At 37.5% G+C, this 23,883-nt stretch overlaps 1 protein-coding gene across 3 annotated transcripts; it reads left to right on the top strand.

Annotated features, from left to right (window-relative positions):
• Positions 1-1,945: 1,945 nt before the first annotated feature.
• LOC124629949 lies at positions 1,946-23,100 on the top strand. Of its 3 annotated transcripts, none has more exons than XM_047163631.1 (8): positions 1,946-2,086; positions 6,857-6,980; positions 7,349-7,502; positions 8,663-8,860; positions 10,458-10,605; positions 16,241-16,393; positions 21,361-21,544; positions 21,871-23,100. In XM_047163631.1, exons 1-8 carry the CDS (start codon positions 2,063-2,065, stop codon positions 22,152-22,154), a joined length of 1,269 nt encoding a protein of 422 aa, XP_047019587.1. In that variant the 5' UTR covers positions 1,946-2,062; the 3' UTR covers positions 22,155-23,100. The 3 variants fall into 3 exon arrangements, with proteins under 3 accessions (XP_047019587.1, XP_047019586.1, XP_047019588.1); XM_047163630.1 differs by having other exon boundaries at positions 6,857-6,986; XM_047163632.1 differs by lacking the exons at positions 1,946-2,086; positions 6,857-6,980; positions 7,349-7,502; positions 8,663-8,860; positions 10,458-10,605 and adding an exon at positions 11,537-12,631.
• Positions 23,101-23,883: the final 783 nt, after the last annotated feature.

Below are 23,883 nucleotides of genomic sequence, written 5' to 3'. Positions count from 1 at the left end.
AAACCAAGCCATAGGTAAATTCTCCGTCTGTGGTCAAATCCGCCATTAAAATTTGACAACTGAAAATCCGGTTATCGTTTAAAATTAAATGGCGGCTTTTTAGACTTTTTTCATTAAAAAAGTCTCAAAGTATGTTAGAATTTTATAATTAGTAATTAGTCATTACTAATTATAAAATTCTAGCCGATGCTATAATTATTTCTTTTGAAATTATATAATATTCGTTTGTTCACCTATATGTACGTGACATAATGTACTGCGCCTCATCAAATAAATATAATAGTTACGTATCACGCGTTGTGTGTTAGAGTGTTTATAGTCCTGTTACTGTTCCATTTGTTAAGCCAATTAGTTTTAATATAGAAAATATACATTATGGCGAAACTTTGTCCTTTATTTTGTCACACCTTTAGACCCACACACTGCAAACTTTTAGTCGGCTGATAATTAGTCGAGCTCATAAATCGGTATAGCGAATAGTGGAGAGTGGTGGGTGGGCGTTGGGGAGCTGTCTTTTGTAATTTTTGGCGATCAAAAATTGCTGTTTGCAACCAAGTTTGTATAAATGATTTTGAGTTTGAGTGTTGTAGTGCGTACATTACAACGATCAAGTATCCGGCTTCTATCAGACCGACTAGTTTATTGAATCTTACTACATATTTTCAAAATAAACTCGACCACCCATCAGACCTTCGGTTTACAGTTTAGTTTACACTGAGTATCTCTATCTAGTCCTTGGAGGTATCAGTCAGCTATCCTAATGACATGTAAGTATTTAAAGCATCACTACTATGACCCAATTTACATTGCCATTGAATAGAATTAACACATTTTTAATGCGTACAAGGAATACACGATCTACTGAAATAAAATCCTAATGAGTTGATGTACCTTCGATAATTTTGCCCATGGGTAAGAATACCATGTTAGAATAATAATTCCGCAGACTTTTCCACTACTTTTCCTGCTCCGTGTAATGTGGGCCGAGGCCAGTTTTCCACTTAACTAGTATTCTTCAGTACTAAGGTAAGTAGTTACGACACCTATTATTACAAGGCTCCGTAACGTATAGGAAAATGATAGAACTTAAAAAAACAACCTGTACCTATGCTACGATCCATTAGTCGTGGTTCCACGGGATAAGATAGCATGTAATGTACGAAATAATTTATTTGTTGCTCTATGTAAACATGAATTAAGTACTGATGAAGTACCTACAGCCTAAAACATCTATGTATTGATAATCCTTGAACCATTTTCCCATTAATTGCAAGAGATAATAGCAAATACTAGAACTTTCTATCTTTTTAACTCATTCACTCATTATCTTAATATTTAGACTTAATTATAAAATATAATGTGGGCATCTAATTAGTTGCATCCGATAAATTATTTTACATTATATTACAATAGTTGTTTTTAAGTTAACTATATAACCAACATTATTACAAATTCCAGAAATCTGTAAAAAATCTTTGTAAATAGAACGTTGAACTGTCTTTAGATGAAATTATTAGGCACTAGCTGTTTTGCACGGTGTCACCCGTAGGAACTGATCAACGGATAAAATGTATGATATGATGCCTATGTTACTCGGGAAATTTTTCAGATCGAAAGAATTTTTCAAATCGTTCCAGTAGTTTCGGAACCTTTAACAAACAAACTTTATAATATTAGATATGTAAAATCCAGAAATCAGTAAAAAAACCTAATTATTATCTTTATAAATAGAACGATGTACTGTCTTAATTAACTAACTTGTAGATATCATTTACTTTGCAGATTAGCGTTAAGAGGATAGGCCGTGGAAAATCACAATTTAATCAATTCCTTTTCGATGTAATTAACCCTCTGAAATTATTTGATCAGTGGCCTTCATATTGGATTGTGGTACTTTGTTTATCTGCGATCACACCCGGCATAGATAATATTCGCGCGCCTGTCCACGGACGATCGCGTCGTTCCCGCCGAAGTGTTCCATTTTCGAAAGTGACATACTTAATTTAAATTCCTTTTATTTTTTTTATTCGTATAGTGTGTTGCTGTGTTCGATTTATAAAAAATGAAAATTGATCTCGATGATGGGGTAAGGTTTTATTCCGTTTTTTTAATTGTTTATTTTCTTTTTGGCATAATTATTTTTTATTAATGTTTTTTTATTACTGTAGCTTTTTAGTAAATGTATTTTTTTTAAAGGGTCCGTTAATTGGAAAGACCAATACATAGTCAGAAGTAATTTAGGTATATGGTTAGTTTACAATATCCGCGAAAAGAGTTGAGTGGCTAAATTAAGCACATGGTTTTTTTCTTGTGTTAAGTATTAAAAAAACTGTATTTTTGAGTATAATTTGACTAAACACAATAAATCAAGTTTTATCACTGATACACGATCATAATTAAACTCCATACTGGTTTTATTTACGGAGTTAAAGTTAATAATAATAAAGAACTCGTTATGTTGTTTAGTACCTAAGCAAATCACTTATGTAAATGAGAAAATTATGTTTACGTAAATACTAGATTTATGATTTCTAACTTATGAATAAATTTTATTAAGTAGGTAAATAAAATAACATCATAAAATCATAGGATAGTTTATACATACAAATAATAAAGATAAACTTTTTTTTCTTACTCTTTATTTATTACTAGCTTCTGCCCGCGACTTCGTACGCGGATCCTGTCCCTTATGCCAGCGACTACGGGGTCAGCAAAATCAAAGATCTGAATAGTCGCAATGGACGTGAACATAGGGATAAAAGTAGTGATTCTAATTAGTCCGCATTTAAGTTGTGTGTGGCAAAAATATTACGTAAAAAAACATTAAATAGATGACAAAGTCGTGGTGACTTAGTGGAAGTCGTGGTGGTTTAGTGGGTAGAGAACCAATCTCTTAAGTATGAGCGTGCGTCTTTGATTCCAGGTCTGGCAAGTGCCTGCCAATGCAACTTTTCTAAGTTCGTATGTACTTTCTACGTATATTTTGGATACCAATGACCGTTATTTGGAGGGGATGTTAAACTGTAGGTTCCGACTGTCATTGAACATTCCATTCTTGGCAGTCGTTATGGGTAGTCAGAAGCCAGTAAGTCTTACCAAGGGGTGTTGGGTTGAGCGGGTAACCGGGTTGTGGAGGTCAGATAGGCAGTCGCTCCTTGTAAAACACTGGTACTCAGTTGCATCGTGACTGGAAGTCGACCCTAACATAATTGGGACAAAGGCTCTTGCGATAATAACGACAATAATAATGAGATATAGGCACCGCAGGACATCTGAGGCTGATGACGGGGAGTAGCGACCCCGCGGGGCTATATATACTGAGTTCTCCAGGGAGTGTATACTGTCCCCCATCTCCGGCCGGTCGGAGTGAACCATGACGGGGGTAGGTCTCACGCCTCTGGCTTGGCTTGGCCGTCCAGAGTGGAGCCGTCGCTAGAGCAGGATTAGTAGCCTTGCTCGGAGGGTAGGTGCCTCATGGTAAGCACAGGGAGCGCGTAATCTGCGTTTAAAGTCCGCCGAGTTATCCTCACCCTTCAGCCGCTCATGTCCCTGTTGCCCTCTTGTTGCTATTCAGTGACTGGTTCCCGGGGGCCCAGTAAGTGAGGTGGCGAGTCTCCACCTGCCGTTTTTACATGTACCTAAAACATTGTCATCCACTAACATCCCATCACAATAGCCCAAGTAGTTTTCCTCCATAGTTAGCAATAGTTTAGCACAGAACCGGGGATTGTCTTTTTTTTAACGACCTCCACCGGGGATTGTCCTTGGATTCATTTCTATAGTGTATAAAGGGATAATCGTCGGTTTTGTGTCGCCATTTCATTAAAGTTGTCTCAAAAGGACTTCAGCGTGTTGGCTTCGGCCCCACGTTTGCCTCCCAAAAATTCGGAACTCTGTAGTCCCGAGGTCTGGAAGAGACATACAAAATAATAATGAGATATAACGCAACAAAGTTAGAGAGCGGGGGCTCGTGACGCCACGTCTAGGTATGTAAAATTTGTACTAAGCAGTGACTTAACACGAAATTCAAGCGTTGTTGTATCTTCGTTATTATTTGTTTGTGTGAGAGAGAAAAGAAAAATGCGTCAATAGAGAGTGCTTATCAGATTGAACCACTTTTGCTAAAACGTCATATCTTCATATGCTTCATATAGTCTAGCAGGGCTCCTGGAGTTCCACATCAGGTGTTTTACATCTTCAATTTTTATAAGTCAACAGAGAGTGCTTATCAGATTGAACAACTTTTGCTAAAACGTCATACCTCTATATGGTACAGAGAAGCTGGGCTCTTGGGGTTCCACATCAGGTGTTCCAGATCTTAAAATTTATTATCTCAGCTGAAAATGCTCATCAAATGAAACAATTTTTGCCACGGCACCATATTTGTATCTCTTATAGTTTTATTGGTCTGTTGGAGTTCTGCATCAGGTCTTCAAGTTTCGAAGATAAATTATAGCCTATATGTTGACCAGGCTTAATACTGATACAACAAAGAAAAAATCATTGAAATCCGTTCAGTAGTTCGGAAGATTAGCGTGTACAAACAAACAGACATACAGACATACAGACATACAGACATACAGACATACAGACAGAATTTTTTTTTTGGATTTGTGCTCCATTACTGTTTCTAAACCCCACCCAATTATTATTTTTTTAATATATTCAATGTACAGACACAGTTTTTTTACAGATCTATTATATGTATAGATATAGATATAGATTTCATTTCATTTTTATTGCTCTTAAAAGAATTTCGTAACATGATTCCTAAAAAAAATACAATCACTAGCTACATTTTTTACTACGACGCTACGAGGCTGCGGAGCTACGGGCTACGGCTGGCGATATATTTTGTGGGCGAAGCTATCTATACTAATATTATAAAGAGGAAAACTTTGTTTGTTTGTTTGGTTGTAATGAATAGGCTCAAAAACTACTGGACCGTTTTTAAAAATTCTTTCACCATTCGAAAGCTACATTATCCACGAGTAACATAGGCTATACAAGGTGTTGATTTGCATTTGTGCCATAATTCAGGAGGAGGACATACAATACGTAAATAATCGATTGGAATTACAGTAGACGGAAAATAACCAATATGCACTGCTTCTTTTGTCATTGTAATGTCGTGGTATTTCCGAAGTAATCCAATTTTATGAATGAAATTTATGAGTGATCGTTGCGTATGCTTTGTGTTTGCGTTTATGTCAGGGTGCAGCACGGTTTTAACGCCAGTAACATACGCGCCAAGTTCAAATAAGGCTAAATGACATTTACGGAATTCCGAAAAAAAATTAAAGAAAAAAAATTACGTACCGATTTTTTTATTGATTTGGGTCGAAAATCATTAGCATAATTACCTCCTTGAATATGGCACGGATGCAAATCAACAGCTTGTATTTTATCCCGGTACGGGCAGTAGTTACCACGGGACGCGGGTGAAACCGCGGGAAAAGGGCTGGTACAAAATATTTCTAAAGAATACATAAAATAAAACAGGTAAACATTCACGTTAGATTAAAATTAATTCATTTAATTAATTTAAATTTTAATTAAATTAATTCATTCATTTTCACCTCAGACTGATCTTATTTGTATGCACCTACTGATCTTAGATAGAAAATGTCTGTATCTCTTCGTCGAAATAAACCCTTAAACTCATAAACTCTTAAATGAGTGACTGCTTTTTATGACACTTTTATGTTTATTACTCTTTCACACGAATAAGCTTTACTATATTTTTTTGCATTTTACAATTCGGGATAAAAAATAATTTCCAAACAATTTAATTGATTAATCGATTAGTTTGTAGTTCTATTCAAACAATAGAATGTTCGTGAAAGTCATTCCTATCTAATGTTAGCGTTAGGGAAGATGCTAGGGAGATTTATTTTAGCTTTTTTACCTATATATTCAAAAGTATACTGTAGGCACGTTAAACTGTAGGTCCCGGCTGTCATTGAACATCCTTGGCAGTCGTTACGGGTAGTCAGAAGCCAGTAAGTCTGACACCAGTCTAACCAAGGGGTATCGGGTTGCCCGGGTAACTGGGTTGAGGAGGTCAGGTAGGCAGTCGCTTCTTGTAAAGCACTGGTACTCAGCTGAATCCGGTTAGACTGGAAGCCGACCCCAACATGATTGGGAAAAAGGCTCGGAGGATGATGATTCAAAAGTATATTACTTGAAATAGTGTCAGATATCTACATTTGTAAAATGTAGTGTGCTTATACACGATAAATATGAGTATTTTCTTCTTTATCATTCTAATCTAAGTGTTTGCAACAAAGAAAATATGTCCTGACAATATTATCTACTGTACTTAGGGATTAAAGTATAAATCTGCATAATCAAAGCATTCATAAGTGCATACTGAAATACGTGATATGCACTCACACGATGCAAAGTATGAAAAGGCTTCGAGTGCTATTGACGTTTATTTCTAAACTGTTCAGAAACTCGTTTTGAAGTGAAAAGTATTTGTATATATATATATATGTGAGTGAAAAAGTGGTGACAATTGATTTAGTCGAAAAAGTTTTTATTATGTCAAGTTGTACCCTCTCTTTGTAGTGATAAAAATATGAATGTAAGTCTGCATTCTTTGTCACAATGTTTGTCTTTTTTATTTTCTGTTGTGTTATAAATATTTAAAAAAATAACTTCCAAAGTGTCCCTCAAATATATGAAAATTAAAATTTAGGTACCTAATTTTATTAAAAACTTCAGTAAAACTCCTCATTCCTTCTTCTTCTTTCTTTATTTGTTTAATGTTCAATGTTGATTAAAAACCGTTTCTTTTCTTATTTGAATGGGAACTTCTGTGTGTCACAAATAATCTATCATATCCTTTCAGATGCCACCAAACTTATCGGACTCTCTCCTGCCTGATAAAAGTCCTCGTAAGCTGGAGAAGGCCTTGTCTCTGGAGTCGTGTGCCTCCTCCGCCGATCACTGCAGCTGTGATGAAGCAAGCTACGGTATAGGTTACTATGACGTATTTGACTTACCTAATTAATGGAGTACAGAAGTATACTGAATGAAAAGTGAAATATTTAGTCCTGCCAGTGATTTTACCCGCTTCTCGAGGGAACACTTGCCGCACCAGTAAAAACTAGACAAGTTTCATCAGAATCCATTGTTCCAACAAAAATCCGCACCTACATAGGTACATCCTTTCCTACAAACATTCGCATTTATAATGATAAAAGGCATAGTAACATTTTTACAGAAGATTATGATTTACAGAAATATAATAAAAACCTGGAATTTCCGAATTTAATGCCTGCAAAATTTCAAGCTTCCTTTCTTGCTGCTCCATCATCCTCTTATCCTGACTTCTTCCCAGGAGACGCGGTGTTCTCGTGCTTCGTAGTGGCTCCTCACGTGGTGAGCGTGTGGCGAGGCACTTGGGGCCTCATGGAGCTCAAGCCTCAACTGTTCCCTTTCGCGCAGATATTCCTGCTGGGGATCGTTATACATATCTGTTTTGCAGTTGTCAGGTTAGTACCTATCTGTATGATATTTTCTAGAATACACGATATTAATTAGGTAGAACGTACGATCGGCTGTTTTGAGATGCCAGCATCATCCTCCGAGCCTTATTCCCAAACTATGTTGGGGTCGGCTTCCAGTCTAAAAGGATGTAGCTGAGTACCAGTGCTTTACAAGGAGCGACTGCCCTATCTGACCCCCTCAACCCAGTTACACGGGCTTTTTTCGGGCTGTTTTGAGTTGCCAGCGATATAAAGAAAAAATCTCCTTTTTAACCTTATAACCTTAAAAATGGCTCCGGTGCCTATTTAGGCGTATATTCAGGCATCATTTAGGCGGCCGATAACAGCCTTTTCCAACCATTCTTACCGGATTTTCCGCACGGTTTATCTGAGCGACACCATCTGTTCGTACAGACTATATCGCGCGGTTTTTAGCATCATCTTGTACCGGCTGTTATCACTTGTTTGCTCGCTCATTCTACCAGTCTGAAAAGGCTGTAATAGTCTTCGTCTCGCCATAAATGTCTTGCGTGACCAAAAAATTACTTTCTCATACAGAGGTTAGATTTACAACATTATTATGTACTGTTTTCAGAGATTATAGTCAAACAATATATTATATTGTTTACATTATGTAGATTATGTAAGATATTTTATGTAACTTCACTCGTTCATAGCTCGTTCAAGGTTACAGAAGACTTCAGTGTATCGCCCCGTAGCTCCGTAACAAGATTATTGAAAGGTTGCATCTTAGAAAATTCTCGTATTGTAAACGTTATAACTGCAGACGTCTGAAAGAAGTTTTTCAATATTAAAATAATCTGGACGTTTAGTGAATTTTCCGATTTTCTGTACCTCGGAAAAATCTTAGAGCAATTCACTCTGCCTCACATCGGCTGTAGTTGCTATACCTACTCTTAAATTACTGATTGTTTATCATGTTCAACTGCTCTACAAAATCAAGTAAATAATAAGGCATCAATAGTACCTAGGTAAATAAACATTTTATCTAAGGCAGATTCACTGAAACTTCATCATCATCAGCCTTTTCTTTGCCCCACTACAGAACTACCTCTCATTGAGAAGGAATGACCGTCAATCATCACTTTTCGAAATTCGGATTTAGATTATTCAGACTGAAACAGTAACAACCATATTTCTTTCAGAACAAGACTGCTATCCCGGTCAGCGGGTGCCTGGAGCAACCCGGACGGGGGCCCGGTATCGTACGCCCGAGAGCGCGTGATCTCTCGAGTCTACACCTACATATTTATTCTGAGCAATATTATGCATTGGCGCGGCGGCTGGGGATTGCTCGATATGTGCGTCGATGCTGTGTTACCTGATGTTGAAGATCCTCATAGGTTTGTAGTCACTAATCACTCTATCTATTTTAAAAAACCGCATGAAAATCTTAGTTTTGATGATTTAAGCGTTCAAAGGGACTTAGGGACAGAAAAAGCGACTTTGTTTTATACTATGTAGTAATAGGTACTACTATTATAAAGAGGAAAACTTCGTTTGTAATGAATAAACTCAAAAGCTACTCGTTCGATTTAAAAATTCTTTCGCCATTAGAAAGCTACATTGTCTGCGAGTAACATAGGCTATATGTTATCCCGGTAGTAGTGTCCACGGGACGCGGGTGAAACTTCGGGAAAACGGTTAGTTACATATAAAACTAGGGCCGCCGGTATCGTACGCTCGAGAGTGCGTGATCTCTCGAGTCTACATCTACATATTTATACTGAGCAATTTTATGCATTGGCGCGGCGGCTGTGGATTGCTCGATATCTATGTGCGTCGATGCTGTCCCGCCTGATGTTGAAGATCCTCATAGGTTTGTAGATAAAATTAATCAAAGAAGATAAAAGCTTTTATTTCTTACGAAACGTCAGCTAGCTAGGCAGCTAGCTAGCTATATAGGTGCACTATGTTTTACTGCCTTTTCCCCGCGGCAAAGTTTTTTTTGACTTCATCCATTACAAACAAACAAAAATACAAATTCTTCTCTATAATATTGGTTCAGTATGATGTAACTCTTTAGTAAGGGAGTCGTCTAAATACTGTACTTAGTAAGTGGATATTTAAATACCAAAATTGATATAGTCATAATAAGTTATGTATCCATGTAAAACATACATTATTTGTACATTGTCACCATATAACATATGGCCGAATAAACCTATATAAATTATTATTGCCACTGGGTACTAGTCACAATAGGAAGAATTTCCTATCAATTTATTTCGTACAAATTACACTTGTGGGCAATAAGTCATTTAGAGGTATGTTATTGAATAAAAACAGAATATTTATGCCCATAACACATGTGAAGACAAATAGTAAAACATAAACCTTTTTCAATATACCTTTACTCATATAACAAAAAGGAATAATTTTTTGTTTGTTTGTTTGTACCCTAAACTATTGAAATAATTTGAAAATTCTTTCACTCCTGAAGCTAATATTTTATCCCAGTACGGGCAGCAGTTCCCACGGGACGTGGGCCAACCACGGGAAAATGGCTAGTCATCGATACCAATAATTTGCTTAACTGCAAAACTATTTGAAATTTAAAACTATTTTTCAAAAACGCGACGACATCTTGGACTTTCTTTTGTCTCTTTGTATGTTACATAATATATTCTTTATTTTAGTTTCGAAAGAGGTATTCGCACTAAAACTAAAAATCATCAAAAGACTCCTTTTCGAACGGGAGTTCGCCCAAAAATCTAGCAGCATTGCCACACTGAATGGCAATGCCTATCTTTTGTAACCAGCCTTTTGGTCACGCGAAATCAGAAGAACGGAACTTACGTTAGTTTTACAAAAAAATATTTTCTTATTATTTTAGTTAAAGTTTTTTTTCTGGGATAGTTTATTATATGTATTGTAAACCTAAATGAAAATGATGTAAATATTTATGTAAATAAAACCGTTTCTTATTTCTGTTAACAGGCCTATATTGATAGCAGGCATCACGTTATTCTGCTACATATCCATCACGGTCCTGAGAGCTTCTCGCAACCTGCTCGCGTCGCCATACTTCCTAGTCACCGATGGAAAGGAGCCCACCTATATATTTACTACTAGGTTTAATATTTCTGTAAGTATTTTTTGCCTTACCTCGCCTATTACCAATTAGTAGGTAGGTATCTGCCTCACGTGTTAACGAATTCCGTATTTCTTATACAGCAGTTACACTAAGCAATCAATATCTCATCTTTGCCAATTTAACAGACATCCAGACTTTTGAACTTTTTTCAATGATCTTGACCAACTGATTAGTAATTATTCTTTCCAAGGGAGCAGAAGAGCCATTATATGTCATATTCCACAAAAAGTCAAATTCTCGATTGGTTTGGTCAGCAACAGACTTACTTTGACCTCTAGTAAAAATATTAAGATCTGGAAACTTTGTAAACCTTCCCAAAATAGCACCTCTTTAAACACATATTTACTGCAAAAGGTCACTACACTTAATGAAGAAAGTGTACCATATTATCAAAATCATTACTGATAAATGAAAACTAAACCACATCACATTTACACATCAACCATGATTTTCATTAAAATCCCAGGACTACTAATATACAGATCAACGGTCAATGCTACAGTGACCAACAGTTACCTAGTGATTACAGTCGAATCTGTTAGGAAGTACGCACTTGTCTGCCTATCTGCTCATATGATTTGTTGGCCGATTGTCTTATTATATTCATGGTCACCCTACGATCGCAAGGGCGTAGGTAATAGGTTTGTTACTCAGATTAGGATGTAGGATTCCTTACTGGATTTAGCCATTGTGACGTCATGCAAGGATTTTTGTGAAGTGTCATGTTTGTGTAGGTAGGTTTCCATGTTTCTTAATTTAGAGGTAGTTCGAATTTGAATGGTCCAATGTAGGTGTGGTAGTGGGGATCTCATTGTTGTAATAAAAAACTTTATTTCGTTTATCATGTGTAAAGTTTCTTCTCAATTAAAATTTAGGCTTTTATGTTCGAAATGAAAATCGAACATGATCAACTAGAGCTACATGGAGCACATCTTGGACACTGGCGCAAAAATTCAACGATTTGTGACGATTTCCTTCAAGCCATAATCGATGCCAATAAGATTATGTTGTCCTAAACTCTATTATATTTCGGGCTCCGGACATATCATGTCAAAGGACCGTAAACAAATTAGGCAAGTAATATAATAACATGATCGATTGATGGTAACGAGAAATTTAAGACGAAGGCACACTTAAAAAAATTGCTGATAATCGTAATTGCTTTAAGGACTTAAGGCGCAGTGTTTTAATACCGCTTCCGTTTTATCAAATGAGGATGTTTATGCAACAAGGAACCAAACGTCATCACACTCAGCAAATATCCTGGATGCACTATGGAAGCTGGTTAAAGACCTTTTATCTGTAGCAAATGATCAAGCATCGACATTAGCCAGTAGTAGAATGATACGCACAAGCGTCGAGTCATGAGCAAACACGGGTACGTCAGAGCGCGGGACGGGTGATAATGCAATTACAAGTAGTAATCTGTCGGCGCGTTCGTGCCGGTGGGAGTCACTCGGGCGCGCTCCGGCACTCAGCAGACATGCGCGGAAGCACCGCCGGCCTCGCCGACACGCTCGCCAGCGGCAGCCGCGCGCACGCCGCGCTGCTGGCCTGCGCCGACGCGCTCTTCGCCAGCCTCGTGGTGGCGCCGGCCGTCGTCACCTACTGGAAGTCCACCTGGACGCTCATGGACCTGTACGTGCTGCCCGAGGAGCCCGTGGGCAGCGCGGCCGCGTGTGCCGCCTTCGGACTGTGCTGTGACTTGTTGTTTTCCGTGTTCCAAACGCAACTGAGCAAGCGGCTGCGGCCGGAGCGGGGCCGGCTGACGTACTACGTGGTGTCGCGGCTGTGCACGGGCGTGGCCGGCGTGGCCTGCGTGGGCGCCTGGCGCGGGGTCTGGAACCTGCTGAACGAGTGCACGGGCTCGAGTGCCAGGACTCTGATCTCGACGACAGCGGCGGCGGCGTTGTCGCTGGCGGCGCTGCGGGCGCTGCGGAACATCTGCGCCGCACCATTCGCCATCGCCGTAGACTCGCCGCAAGACTATTTCGATGTTCCCACCATGTTCCGTACGGTTGGTGTCATTCAGAATGCATGAAAAGCTCTAAGACCTGGAAAATTCGTCCCAAAAGATACAATTCCTCGGGACATAGTCTGAATGTAGTTACTACCGTTAAACACTATATCTTTCCTCCCCTTGTTCCACTTACCCATATTCGCAAAAACACAACTCTGCCTGGTTTACGACCTACTATTTCCTTTCTAGTTAGGAACCTACTACTAGTAAAGTGATGAACATACAATGTAACCAACACAGATACCTATGTAATTGTGAAGGTTCTCCAATTTTCTCTGATCTCTTAGCAAAATCTCCCAAAAATTGCACATTAGGACTCCTTATCAATACAGGCAATTGTTCACATATTTCCTATCTCGTGAAGATTTCCTGTAGAATTGTAGAAGGTTCATCAAACTCCAGTACAAATAAACAGCTCAGATTAGCGGAGTACGTACTTGACACACAGGATCAGCTGAGCACTCATTCATTCATTCCCGCGTGCATTGCTACTTGTAGCTGTTATATCTAGTGCTCGAGGCTATTTAGGTGATTTTAAAGGAAGAATATACAGAAAACAAAGTACGATCTAAAGTGTAGATTTTATGGAGTATCTTAATATTCACTTATGAAAAGTCGTGCAATTTTCGTATGCCAATTCTTTTGTTGTCTCTTAATGTAGAAAAATAAGGAATAAGGCTGATTAAGCAAAGAGTGTTTACCTACTCAAGGCCCTTCATAAATTATCGTGTCATGTGTATATTCAAACCCTCGCTTCTAATATTCAAACTCTCCCTTCGTTAGAATATAAAAATGTTACATTACATGTTTGTAGCTGCCGAGCAAGAGATTTATTTTTATTTAAGAGTTTGATTTCAAATTGGACATACTGTCTAATGTTCATTTGTATTTCTTTTTCCTAAAAAAATCGAATTGTAGACAAAAAGCAGTCCTTATATCTCATTCATTTCTTGAAAAATTTCTTGCGAGTGATGTTTCCAAGTATTTATCGAGATAAAGAGATCTATTATAACGAGCACAAAGCGTTGGTACTGAGCATCAGCTGATGTTTACCAACACAGTTTATTACTGAGATTAGTTTATTGTTCACAATCTTAGTTCAACAATAATAAACGCGGTAAACGTATGTACTGTGTATTGTGATGTATTACTGTGTTGCCAACACTTTTATACGGTACTTGGTAATTACTGTGGTTTTGCTTTTGAAGCGTTTGAATAACTTTATGTCTAATGTTCTCTAAACTTCTACGCTATATATCAGAATCTGTTAAAGTCAAGTGAATAGAAGAGTAATTCTGGTTTCAACTCTAAAATAGTTTTTAATGCTCAACTCTTGGAATTTACTGAAATTGCAAAAGCATTTTAATTTCAGTGTCTTTACAGTTTTCATGTTTTTCACGTAACCATTTATTAATCGATGATTATTATTGTGTGAAAAGAAAGTTGCAATCCTATCTGACATTGTTAAATGACGTACTTAGTAATAAAGTAGCGTACAGATTACAGCCTTGCGAATGGGCGTACATACATAGGTTCGAATAATGACAAAAAGGAAATAGCTTGACAAAACCTGTATTCAGGGTCTGAAATCTGTACCATCTTGACCATGTCCTATGTTGACCACAATGCTCGGTAAGTAATTATATTTATTGTGTAGTGAGATGTCAAATTCGCTGATGATGATTGATTATGCTTAAAATAAAAAAGCTGATCCAACTCACTATTTTAACAATGTACTATTGCTTAATGCTGTAATCAGATCTACCTACGCTTAGATTGCGTCCTACCTGTCATGACTTACGGAGCCGAAACGTGGACACTGTCGGTACGGCTGGTCCACAAGTTTAAAGTCGGCGGGCTCAGCGGGCTTAGCGGGCTATGGAAAGAGCTATGCTTGGCATTTCTCTGAGGGATCGCATCAGAAATGAGGTAATCCGTCAGAGAACCAAAGTCATCGACATAGCCCACCGAATCAGCAAGCTGAAGTGGCAGTGGGCTGGCCATATTAGCCGAAGAACCGATAACCGTTGGGGTAAACGAGTTCTAGAGTGGAGACCATGCCTCGGCAAACGTAGTGTAGGACGTCCTCAGGCACGGTGGAGTGATGACTTGCGCAAGACGGCTGGCAGGAGCTGGATGCGAGCAGCCGAAAATCGATCTCAGTGGCGTGCACTTGGAGAGGCCTATGTCCAGCAGTGGACTGCTATAGGCTTATGATGACGCTTAGATTAAGGTACTTTTACTGGATTAAGCTGGAAATATCAAGCCGAAGACTTATGTGCAAGGAACTACTGAGAATCTTTAGTAGATAATAGGAGTATATTACTTATATAATTATCATTTATGAATGCTTCTACTTTTGGGAGTGAATATGCTTGACTGATCGTTTCGGCTGTGGAAAATCAAAACTCTAGATGAAAAAAACGAAACCCCTCTTATTGTGAAAGGTTACAGACTCAATTTATCTACTTTTATCAATGATTTGAGTGCATGGAGAACTGTGAAATTAGTGGCGGAAGCTAGTTTAGAACCATTCTGCCTAAGCCAATGGCTAGAAGGAGTTGCTCTATTACAAAGATTCCAGAAGTGAGTTATTCATTAACTGCACGATAACTCTAGAAGTAGACCATTGTGTATGAATTGAACCAAGCAAGTCTATCGCATAACACAGTCTAAAGTTGTCTTCAGACATAGCGTTTTTTCTTTTCTTACCGTTCTAGCAAGTAGGTACAGTTCTAGGTTCACTCCGGCCCGGTGTAACGTTCTTACCGAAGATATCAGCCGGTTGCATGCTGACATTCTTGGCATTCTTGCCGGTTTGTTTCGTATCGTACGTGTGTGTTTTGTATTGCATTCTAGCCTCCTTGTCTTCATTTATTCTGTTCGTGTAATAAAAGCAAAGAAACGTTACATCTGGAGCCCGCCTAACACCGCAATAGCACCTCTGATTGTCACACATTTTTCTATTATATCTGAATCGACGGTCGAATGGCAAGCGGTCAGTTCTGATTAAGATTTAATGCTATTTGTGTTACTAGGCTCTTCTTTGTTAGATAAGTGTTGTTGTCGTTGTATTGTTGTTCAGTTGTTGAGGCTGGTTAGGTTTGTTGGAGATCAAGGTTAAGCTGGGCGTCACAGACGTTTAAAGGATTGTTCGTTGTTATTTAATGCTCGGATACCTTTTACGAAACTTTTGTCCTTTAATTTCTGGATCTTACTCTTATCGTTTTACCTGATTACTTGTTTTGGAATTACAGATTGGTATGTATTACAGACAGACACCCGTGTTACGAAACCTTTAAATAAAAAATAAATGAATATACATACATTTCATGGACAGTAATTTAACAGCACCTACCACACCTTAAATACTTTTTTGGTAGCATTAGATTATTTTCACTCTGGCTTCACCGATTGAGAAAAATCGAGCGACATTGCTTGATTCGTAAGGACGATGCCTCGCGGAAACACCGAGCGGAAAACACATTCAGAAAATTCGCCAGTGTGTCTTTACTGAAAACTGAGTCCATCTGTAAAAGCCTAAACATATTATGATAACTTCATCACCACCCCATACAGCTATGTAACTTCAGCTATTATTTACAGAACAGCCGAGAGACGATGCTGTACATCTTGGACTGCATATTCTCCGTGACGGTGGTGGGGTCGCTCGTGGTCTTCGTGTGGAGAGGATCCTGGGCCCTGCTGGATATCTTCCTCTATCCTGACGATAAGAGCAAATCGTGTTGGACTTCATTGGTAAGTTTTAGATACCTAATCAAAGTTCCTGTTTACGACATATTTTTAATACCTACTGACCGCCATGCTAACATACAGTAAAACCGTAGATTACAGTAAAAGTATGTGAAGAGGAGCTCTTATGAATGTAGATAGGTATAGTCTATACTGATATTATGAAGAGGTAAAGTTAATTGTGAGTTTGTGATGAAGTAGGGATAAGTCATGATGATCGTGAAACATATTTAGCCCAAAGGGTTTTTGGAAAGATTTATGTACTTATTTATATAAATCGTTCCTAAGTTTAAAATCACATCATTAAAATTGATAAGTTTATTGTCTCTAGACGAAAACGGTGCTTAGAAAAGGGGTTGTTATTTTTTTCATACTGTCACAGTGTGAGAAAAAAGCGGTGTCACTCGGAAAATTCGCTGGTCTGAAAAAGCTGTAAATTAGTCCAAAAGTGATAAGTACGCCTTTTTAGGCGCCATAATTCCATGTTCCTGAAATAGTTTTCAGGAATAAATCGCAGGAATAAATTCTACCCCAAAAATATGTAACCATGACACTCTTTAGTTGATACATAATTAGGTTTAAGCAATGTTGTGTAATATGCGTACATCATGTCATAGCAACTATTATTTTTATAACACCTTATCTTAAAATGTTTATAGTTTTATTTGGCTTAGCATATTAGAAAGGAAAACTGCGCATTTCCATATAATTCTAAGTAGCATACCTACCTTATTTCCGAACTAAGCGCTTAATAAGTTAATAAGCTTATCTAACTAAGCTTTTAATGAAAAATAAATGAGTCTTACAAAATTTTCAACCGCGGATTTCCCAAGCGGAAAAACCGAGCAACATCGTGCGGTTCGTACGCCCGGGAAAATCTACCAGTGTGAAAAGGCTGTTAGAGAGCGCTTAGAGTAGATGGACAAAGAACTAGGTAGCTCTATGACTAAAATAACTACGTCAAAAAAAACCGGCCTTGTTATTTCCTTATGACTTTTTTTAGCTTAGTAAATACCAAAAATCTAGCCTAAAATTAATATGTCACTTATATAATAATCTTTGTACCTACATTCAGTGGGCTTTTAGGTAAATGATTTTCATGCTTACCGCAGTAAAAGTGTTAATCCTACCCACATGACATATTGTGTACAATTTCATAATCCATCAATAAAAAATAAGTCCGCAAACACGGCTTAAAATAAAACTTCAAATATTTAACATAATTAAACCTAAATAAACTTGCAATAAAAGAAACAGGCATGCGTAAGATTATAAATGTAAATAATGTATTTGTTTAAATTGAGCCTAAAGAATTATCTCCTTGTTTATCATGACGGAAAGTTTATATGTATTTCGACAAATCTGATTGGTCCATTTCGTCAATTATAAAAGTAAGCCACGCCCACTCTTGATTCATCAAAATCTTTTATGTACTCACACCCACTTATGAGTGACCAAAATCTTTAGGCATGGAGTTGATTCGTTATTGCAAAGAAAGAAAATATCAATATATTCAATATGATTATTATTTTAGATATCGATTACGATCTTAGTCACAATATAACATCGTCAAAGTCAAGCTATCCATGTTCAGGACCCGTCGGAGTCGTAACAAGCGTGACTGCAGTGCACGAGATCTAGGGTTCGAGTCCTTGGTTGGCCGAAATTGCTTTGTTGCTGAGTTTGCCTCATCATTTCTATCTGTACTGAAAAGTCTAGTAAACATTTTACAACTTTAGCTAAAACTAGCTTTCGTCAGCGATCTCAACTAGGTACGTCTCTTGGGGACCTTGGCTATCAAACACCAAAAGATTTTTTTTTAATTGGTCCTCTAGTTCATAAAGTCAGCGCGTTCGAAAAAACGGACTCTTCCTTACAATTAAGGAAATAGCTCATATTCAAGAAAATGTAAAACCAGAAACAACAGTGGTCCACTGTCCTGGTACATTTTCCGCATATAGGTATATTACGCGGCACTGAGTCAGTGACCACTTGGGCACGCAATTGGGGCTTCCTCTCACTCGTCTTGTCCCCTAGTCGCGTGTTGTTATTGAACAAACTCACTACTAAGTATGGATACTATTGTAAACAAATGCGGCTATTTGCAGATTTGTGGGACTGCTCTTTTGGTTGGAAGTTCTGAAGAATTGGTAGACTTTCAATTTTTTAGACCTACAATCCAACCTAAAATTGTGGAATTATTCTTACTGTCTCGTAATCCACATTGAGGTTCCACACCGTAAAATTTAGAAGACCCAGTACAGATACCCTAATAAAGGAATGTTTACTTTTGGTTAGCTTAGCTGCCCATCGCGTTAATAAATAATGTATGTCAGCTTAGTAATATATGGACAATTCTTGCAAATCAGTTGATGTGTAGTGCTTGATGGCCCATTGCTTGGTGGGTCTGAGTATATTTATATCAAGTGGTCAAATACATTTAATTGAAATCATGATTTTGTCTACCCGTCTATTGCCCTTTCCCGTCTAAAGTACGCAGATAGTAGTAGTTTAAGTATTTGGTACGCAGATGGTCTAGACTAAACCTAAAGCGTGTGAAAAGACATAGGCTACTTCAAACCCGGTTGCAGTTCCCTTTGGACATGAGTAAAACCGCAGTTAACACCTTCAAAGAACATAAACAGCGCAGGTGCACTCCATTACGTTCAAGACCATTACCAAGTTTACGCCAACTCCGTTCAATATCATGACGGTGACATTGAAACCCAGCACGTGGTCAGAGCCACAGAAATACACGCATCATCAGTAAACAGCTACTTAACTGTTGACTTCATTGGAAGTTCCTGAAACTGAGCACAATTTGCACTTGCAGTAAATTGGATAAATGCTTTTTCCGGACTATTTTTAGGAATGAGACGTCATTGTACTTAAGGTGTACCTATCATGCGCGACTGAGACTCCTTATGAATAGGAATACTGATTAGCTAGAGTTAATAAGTTGTATTGATCGTAGGACATTTTTCGTACTTATAGATAACTATTCGAAAGCGAATCGTCATTTTTGAAGAGAAAGCTCTCCAATGAATGAATTTGAAAGTTTATAAACTACTAGCTATTTTACCCATCTCGAGGGATCTACTTCTCACACACGGACAAATGGATGGACAGAGTTACTTTCACGATCATGAGTAGGGACTTTGAGCTTACTATAAGCAAAATATGTTATATACCTTCTCAGAAATTCTAAAAGTTTTATTAAATGATGGACAATGATGAGATGAGCGCATCATCAGATAATATGCAATTTCCTTACGAAGATTGAGCATTGAGCTTCATTTTATGAAATTAGTTTAAAGTGAGCATAATGGCACAACACTTGATGCAAATGTTTTCCTCGAGTGACCTCACAAGGTCCTGGAACTCAAGGTAATCAGGGATGAAGATAAACATGAACGAATTTAAGACCTTAGAATATTTTTAGCGTAAAAACGGTCGATCGCAACGTTAAGCAATGCTTGGCGATCTGTCCGCGGATAGGTGTCTAAGGTGGTTATGACCAATTCCTCCGTGTTTTAGAAGGCACTTTAAGTGGTCCGACGGGTCGTCAAAAGCCTGAAAGTCTGACAACCAGTCTTACCAAGAAAAGACTATTGCCCAGTTAACTGGGTTGTGGAGATAGGCAGTTTATCTTCAAAATCCCCCAAATTTAACAAATGCCGTGTTTTTATAATAACATCGGTAAATGTCTCGAATGTCCCTGATTGTGTATCCGCACCAAATACAGGCCAATAGACTGGACACGTTTAGTAGTTTTCCAGAACGATAAGAATTTTAGTGTATTGTCATATTTGTATTCAAATGGACACAATAACGTGATTGAATATGTTGTTATCGTGAAGAATCAACAAATTAATAATTAGTTAATGGTTCCTTTATTTGTCGGGGTTATTGAGACGGTAACAAATGAGCTAGCAACTTCCATGAATTGAAGGTTACTTGTCCCATCTGCGTCTCGAAGGAACTGCCTGCACCCGCATAAAAAGTATCCTATGTACTTTCTTAGGCTGTAATGAGACTGTTTTTCATTTAAACCGCTTTAGAAGTTTTGTGTGTGTCTTGTGGTTTTGGGGTGAAATAAGGATCAACAGAGTAATTTTCGAATTTAAGTAAGGTTAGGTAGATTTCAAACACAAGTAACGAACTTTAACACTTAGTTTGAAAAGCGAAAGCTAGAAAACATTGTAAACGACAATAATATATTTACACAAACATTAGAACTAGTTTATAAATAAAGTTCCTTATTGACAAAACTATCTCTCATCGCTCTTCATTGGGTATTTCCATTCTTATCAGAGAGACTATTTAAAGCTATATTTGCAAATACTAAAATTTTATTGACTAAGCTTTGTTTTAAGCCCGTAATAAGGGATAGGAGTCACGTCATGAGTTTTATAACTTTTATGATGCGACTAGGAAGTGTGTACTGAGGCTTAACACAGGCGCCAGAGTTCATAAATGTTTTGGTTGATTGTCGGGATTTAGAGACTTTATAACTGGATTGATCCAGTTTTTTTTATAAGTTTGGACTTCTGTTGAGGCAATGCAACTGAGCTTTAGATTAGCTTGCTTCTTCTCATAATACCATTTACTTACATAATGCCACTTCTGCTGATAAAGCATTGTATGAAGCCAGCAATGATTAAGATTATAAAACATTCATGAGACAGAACAAATCTTAAATCGGTGTTGAACTTTCTGAGATTATTTTCTGTGTACAAGCGGTGTGTTTTTTGTTGCGATTGATGATTGATTATATAGTCTCATTATACAATTAATTCTTGATTCGTTAGACACTAGGTTCTACCTCAGAATACTTTCTCAAAGAGTACTATCAATTTCGGAAATGTTCAGAACAATTTTTTTGCTCCTGTAGACAAGCTTACCACGTCACCATTTTAGCATCCCTTTCTGCCAACCTTCAACCTAACCAAACTTTTTCTTTCTACCAACAGATAGTAGGCTACGCAGTAGTCATAGTGACCTTCGCACTGCAAGCCCCAGTGCGCTGGTCTGCGGCCAGGCTCCACGGGGCGCCGCGGCTGCTGCTGGCTGATGTCTACCACCTGGTCTCCTTCGTCGCCACTGTCAACGTGTGGCGGGGTGTATGGGGGCTGCTGGATATTTACTTCTTTCCGGGTAAGTTGAGAGTTTAGAGTTTGTTCGGTTAGTCTGATTTATGGACTGATAGGCAATTAGTAGGTAAGGAGTAAGGAGTCCCTGTAGCTAAAGGTTTTCATTTGTCCATATGTCGCATTGACTATTATTCTTGTAGTGGGTTGATTCGAAAAAGCTCTAAAACATTCAGGTTGGTTATTTTTGCCAAATGCAAGAAAACACTCACAATGTTAAATGTTACTTTACTTCCATTTGCAATTATTCCAAAATGGTTTTCCAGATTTGTGTTTTCACTTTCACCTACTCTTACCTTTACTTGACTAAAAATTCAACTTTATCTGTTACAGAAACACCAAAACTCAGCAACTGGTGTTCTCACATCGTCAGCTTAACACTCCTCATACTCCTCAACTGCTCCAACTCAGTCATCGTACGAGGAGTTTACATTGATGCAGAGGAACCGGCGGGAGAATGCGTCGTCTTCCCCTGCCACTATCTAAGGCTCTTCTTCCATAAAGAACGAACCAAGAAGAGACACAGAAGGGCCTTACAAGCTGCAGCTGCTGCAGCTGCTGGCAGGAAACCAGAAGACGCCAGCCTTCCTCTACAAATGCCAGAAGAGAAAGTTTAGCATATTTTAAGTGAAGGAATGTTCCAGAATAAGTTTGAAGTTGGAACTTTTGTTGTACGATTAGAATTACCCAGTGAAGCAGTGTTAGTTTCTGAAGTGATTGAAGATTAATGTGAACGATTTGGTAGGAATTTAATGGTACAAATTGAAATTAATTATTAACCTTTTGTGGACATAGTGTGAGAACTTTATCACGATATTTCTAACTGATCTAATCTTTATCTCACACAATATCGCATTTGCAAATGTTTGTCTTACAAGTTTTCAGCTTTCGAATAATTATTGTTTTTTTTTCTTTCAAAACAGTTGTTTTAAAGATTTTATGGAACAAATGATGCCTTATTAGTAAACGTATATAGAAAAAGTAAGTTCGAAATTAAAATCGAGAATAAGTAGATTTAGAAAAAAAATGTGTATAGCGCTATCGTGTTGATCGAAGAAATTATGTGCTTTATAAATATTGTACAAATTATGTTGTTATATTTTGTTAAAATAATGCAATTTTTGAATCGATGTCTACAATAAGCTTTACATTAGTGTGCACTCTTAATATTGAAGGTGGTATCTTATATCTTTAAATTGTAAAGATCTGTGTGCACATACTCTTAAACAAAACTACCTCTATCTTCATCATGATTTAAGACTCTCCTAACATCTTGTACTATTTTATCCATTTCCTCGTTTTCAAAATATATGATCACTTTCAGTTTTAATTTCATGTATGACCAAACTTTAATTATATTTTTCCGATATATGTTGTAAATCTGAACACCCTTTACCCTTACCCTTACCCTTAGCTTAAATTATATTAAGTATTCGTTCTAAGTCAAGCTATTAAAGTCTTTACTAGTTTGTAGAAGCAAATATGTAAATATGGTACAATAATGTTGTAAGCACTAAGTTATTATAAGTTCTGTTGAGATACATAATAAACGTATTGCTATTATCTGTTGTTTTATTAATAGCTTTAGTTATTGAATTAAATTGATTGCTGAGATTTATGATGCCGAGTGTTCGCGGCACAGAATAAGACGCGGTGTGTGGTACAAAGATAACTAGATTATATGCATTTGCATATTTGCATGCCTAAATATCAAAACGCATCTAAAATATTGGTAAGGGAGCAAAATGTAACAAAGTTGGTTGAATCTAAGCCAAGACAAGCCAAGCAGCCAAGACTCGAGCAAAGCGGGCACGGCCGTACCATCCTTTTCTCGAAGCTTTTCGCGGCTATTTCACCCCCCTGTATCATCCATGTTGACAAAGCTAGGAGTTTAGTAAACTTTTCTAGAAGCTCATTTTAAGTTAAAATGCAAAAATATGTACACCTGAATCTTGAAAAAAATTCTCAACAGCATTAATCGCCCTTATTGCGCCCTTATGAGTTATTCCTAAATGTTACTAAAGCATTTCATGAATCAACCCATGTTTAAGTTTACACAATTTCCATATTTTAACCAAAAAAGTGTATCAAATATCTATAAAAACCATTTCTTTATCTCGTAAAAATATCAATATAGTCATTGAAAGTAATAATGAATACTTATAGTTCCTATCATCATGGTGTTCCACAGGGGAGCATCTTAGGACCAACAACAAATTACGTGTCAGGACGACGTCGTAGGAGAAAGTATATATAATGTTAGGTAAGTAAACATCGACAATGTAGGTATGTATGTTTCACGATGTTAAATTATAAGATAAATGCCAGTGATAGATAAAGTTTCAT

This window comes from Helicoverpa zea, chromosome 4 (genome assembly GCF_022581195.2).
Source record: "Helicoverpa zea isolate HzStark_Cry1AcR chromosome 4, ilHelZeax1.1, whole genome shotgun sequence".
NCBI classification, from domain to species: Eukaryota; Metazoa; Arthropoda; class Insecta; order Lepidoptera; family Noctuidae; genus Helicoverpa; species Helicoverpa zea.
Note: the sequence above shows the minus strand (reverse complement) of the source record. Positions and strands in the feature narration are given on the sequence as shown.

What these genes read in the sequence shown, in the direction of transcription:
- LOC124629949 (XM_047163630.1), top strand. Translation starts at nt 2,063, where the DNA reads ATGAAAATTGATCTCGATGATGGG. An exon ending in TGAAGCAAGCTACGGTATAG is followed by an intron (nt 6,987 to 7,348) that starts GTTACTATGACG and finishes ACTTCTTCCCAG; the next exon opens with GAGACGCGGTGTTCTCGTGC. An exon ending in CTACTAGGTTTAATATTTCT is followed by an intron (nt 10,606 to 16,240) that starts GTAAGTATTTTT and finishes TATTATTTACAG; the next exon opens with AACAGCCGAGAGACGATGCT.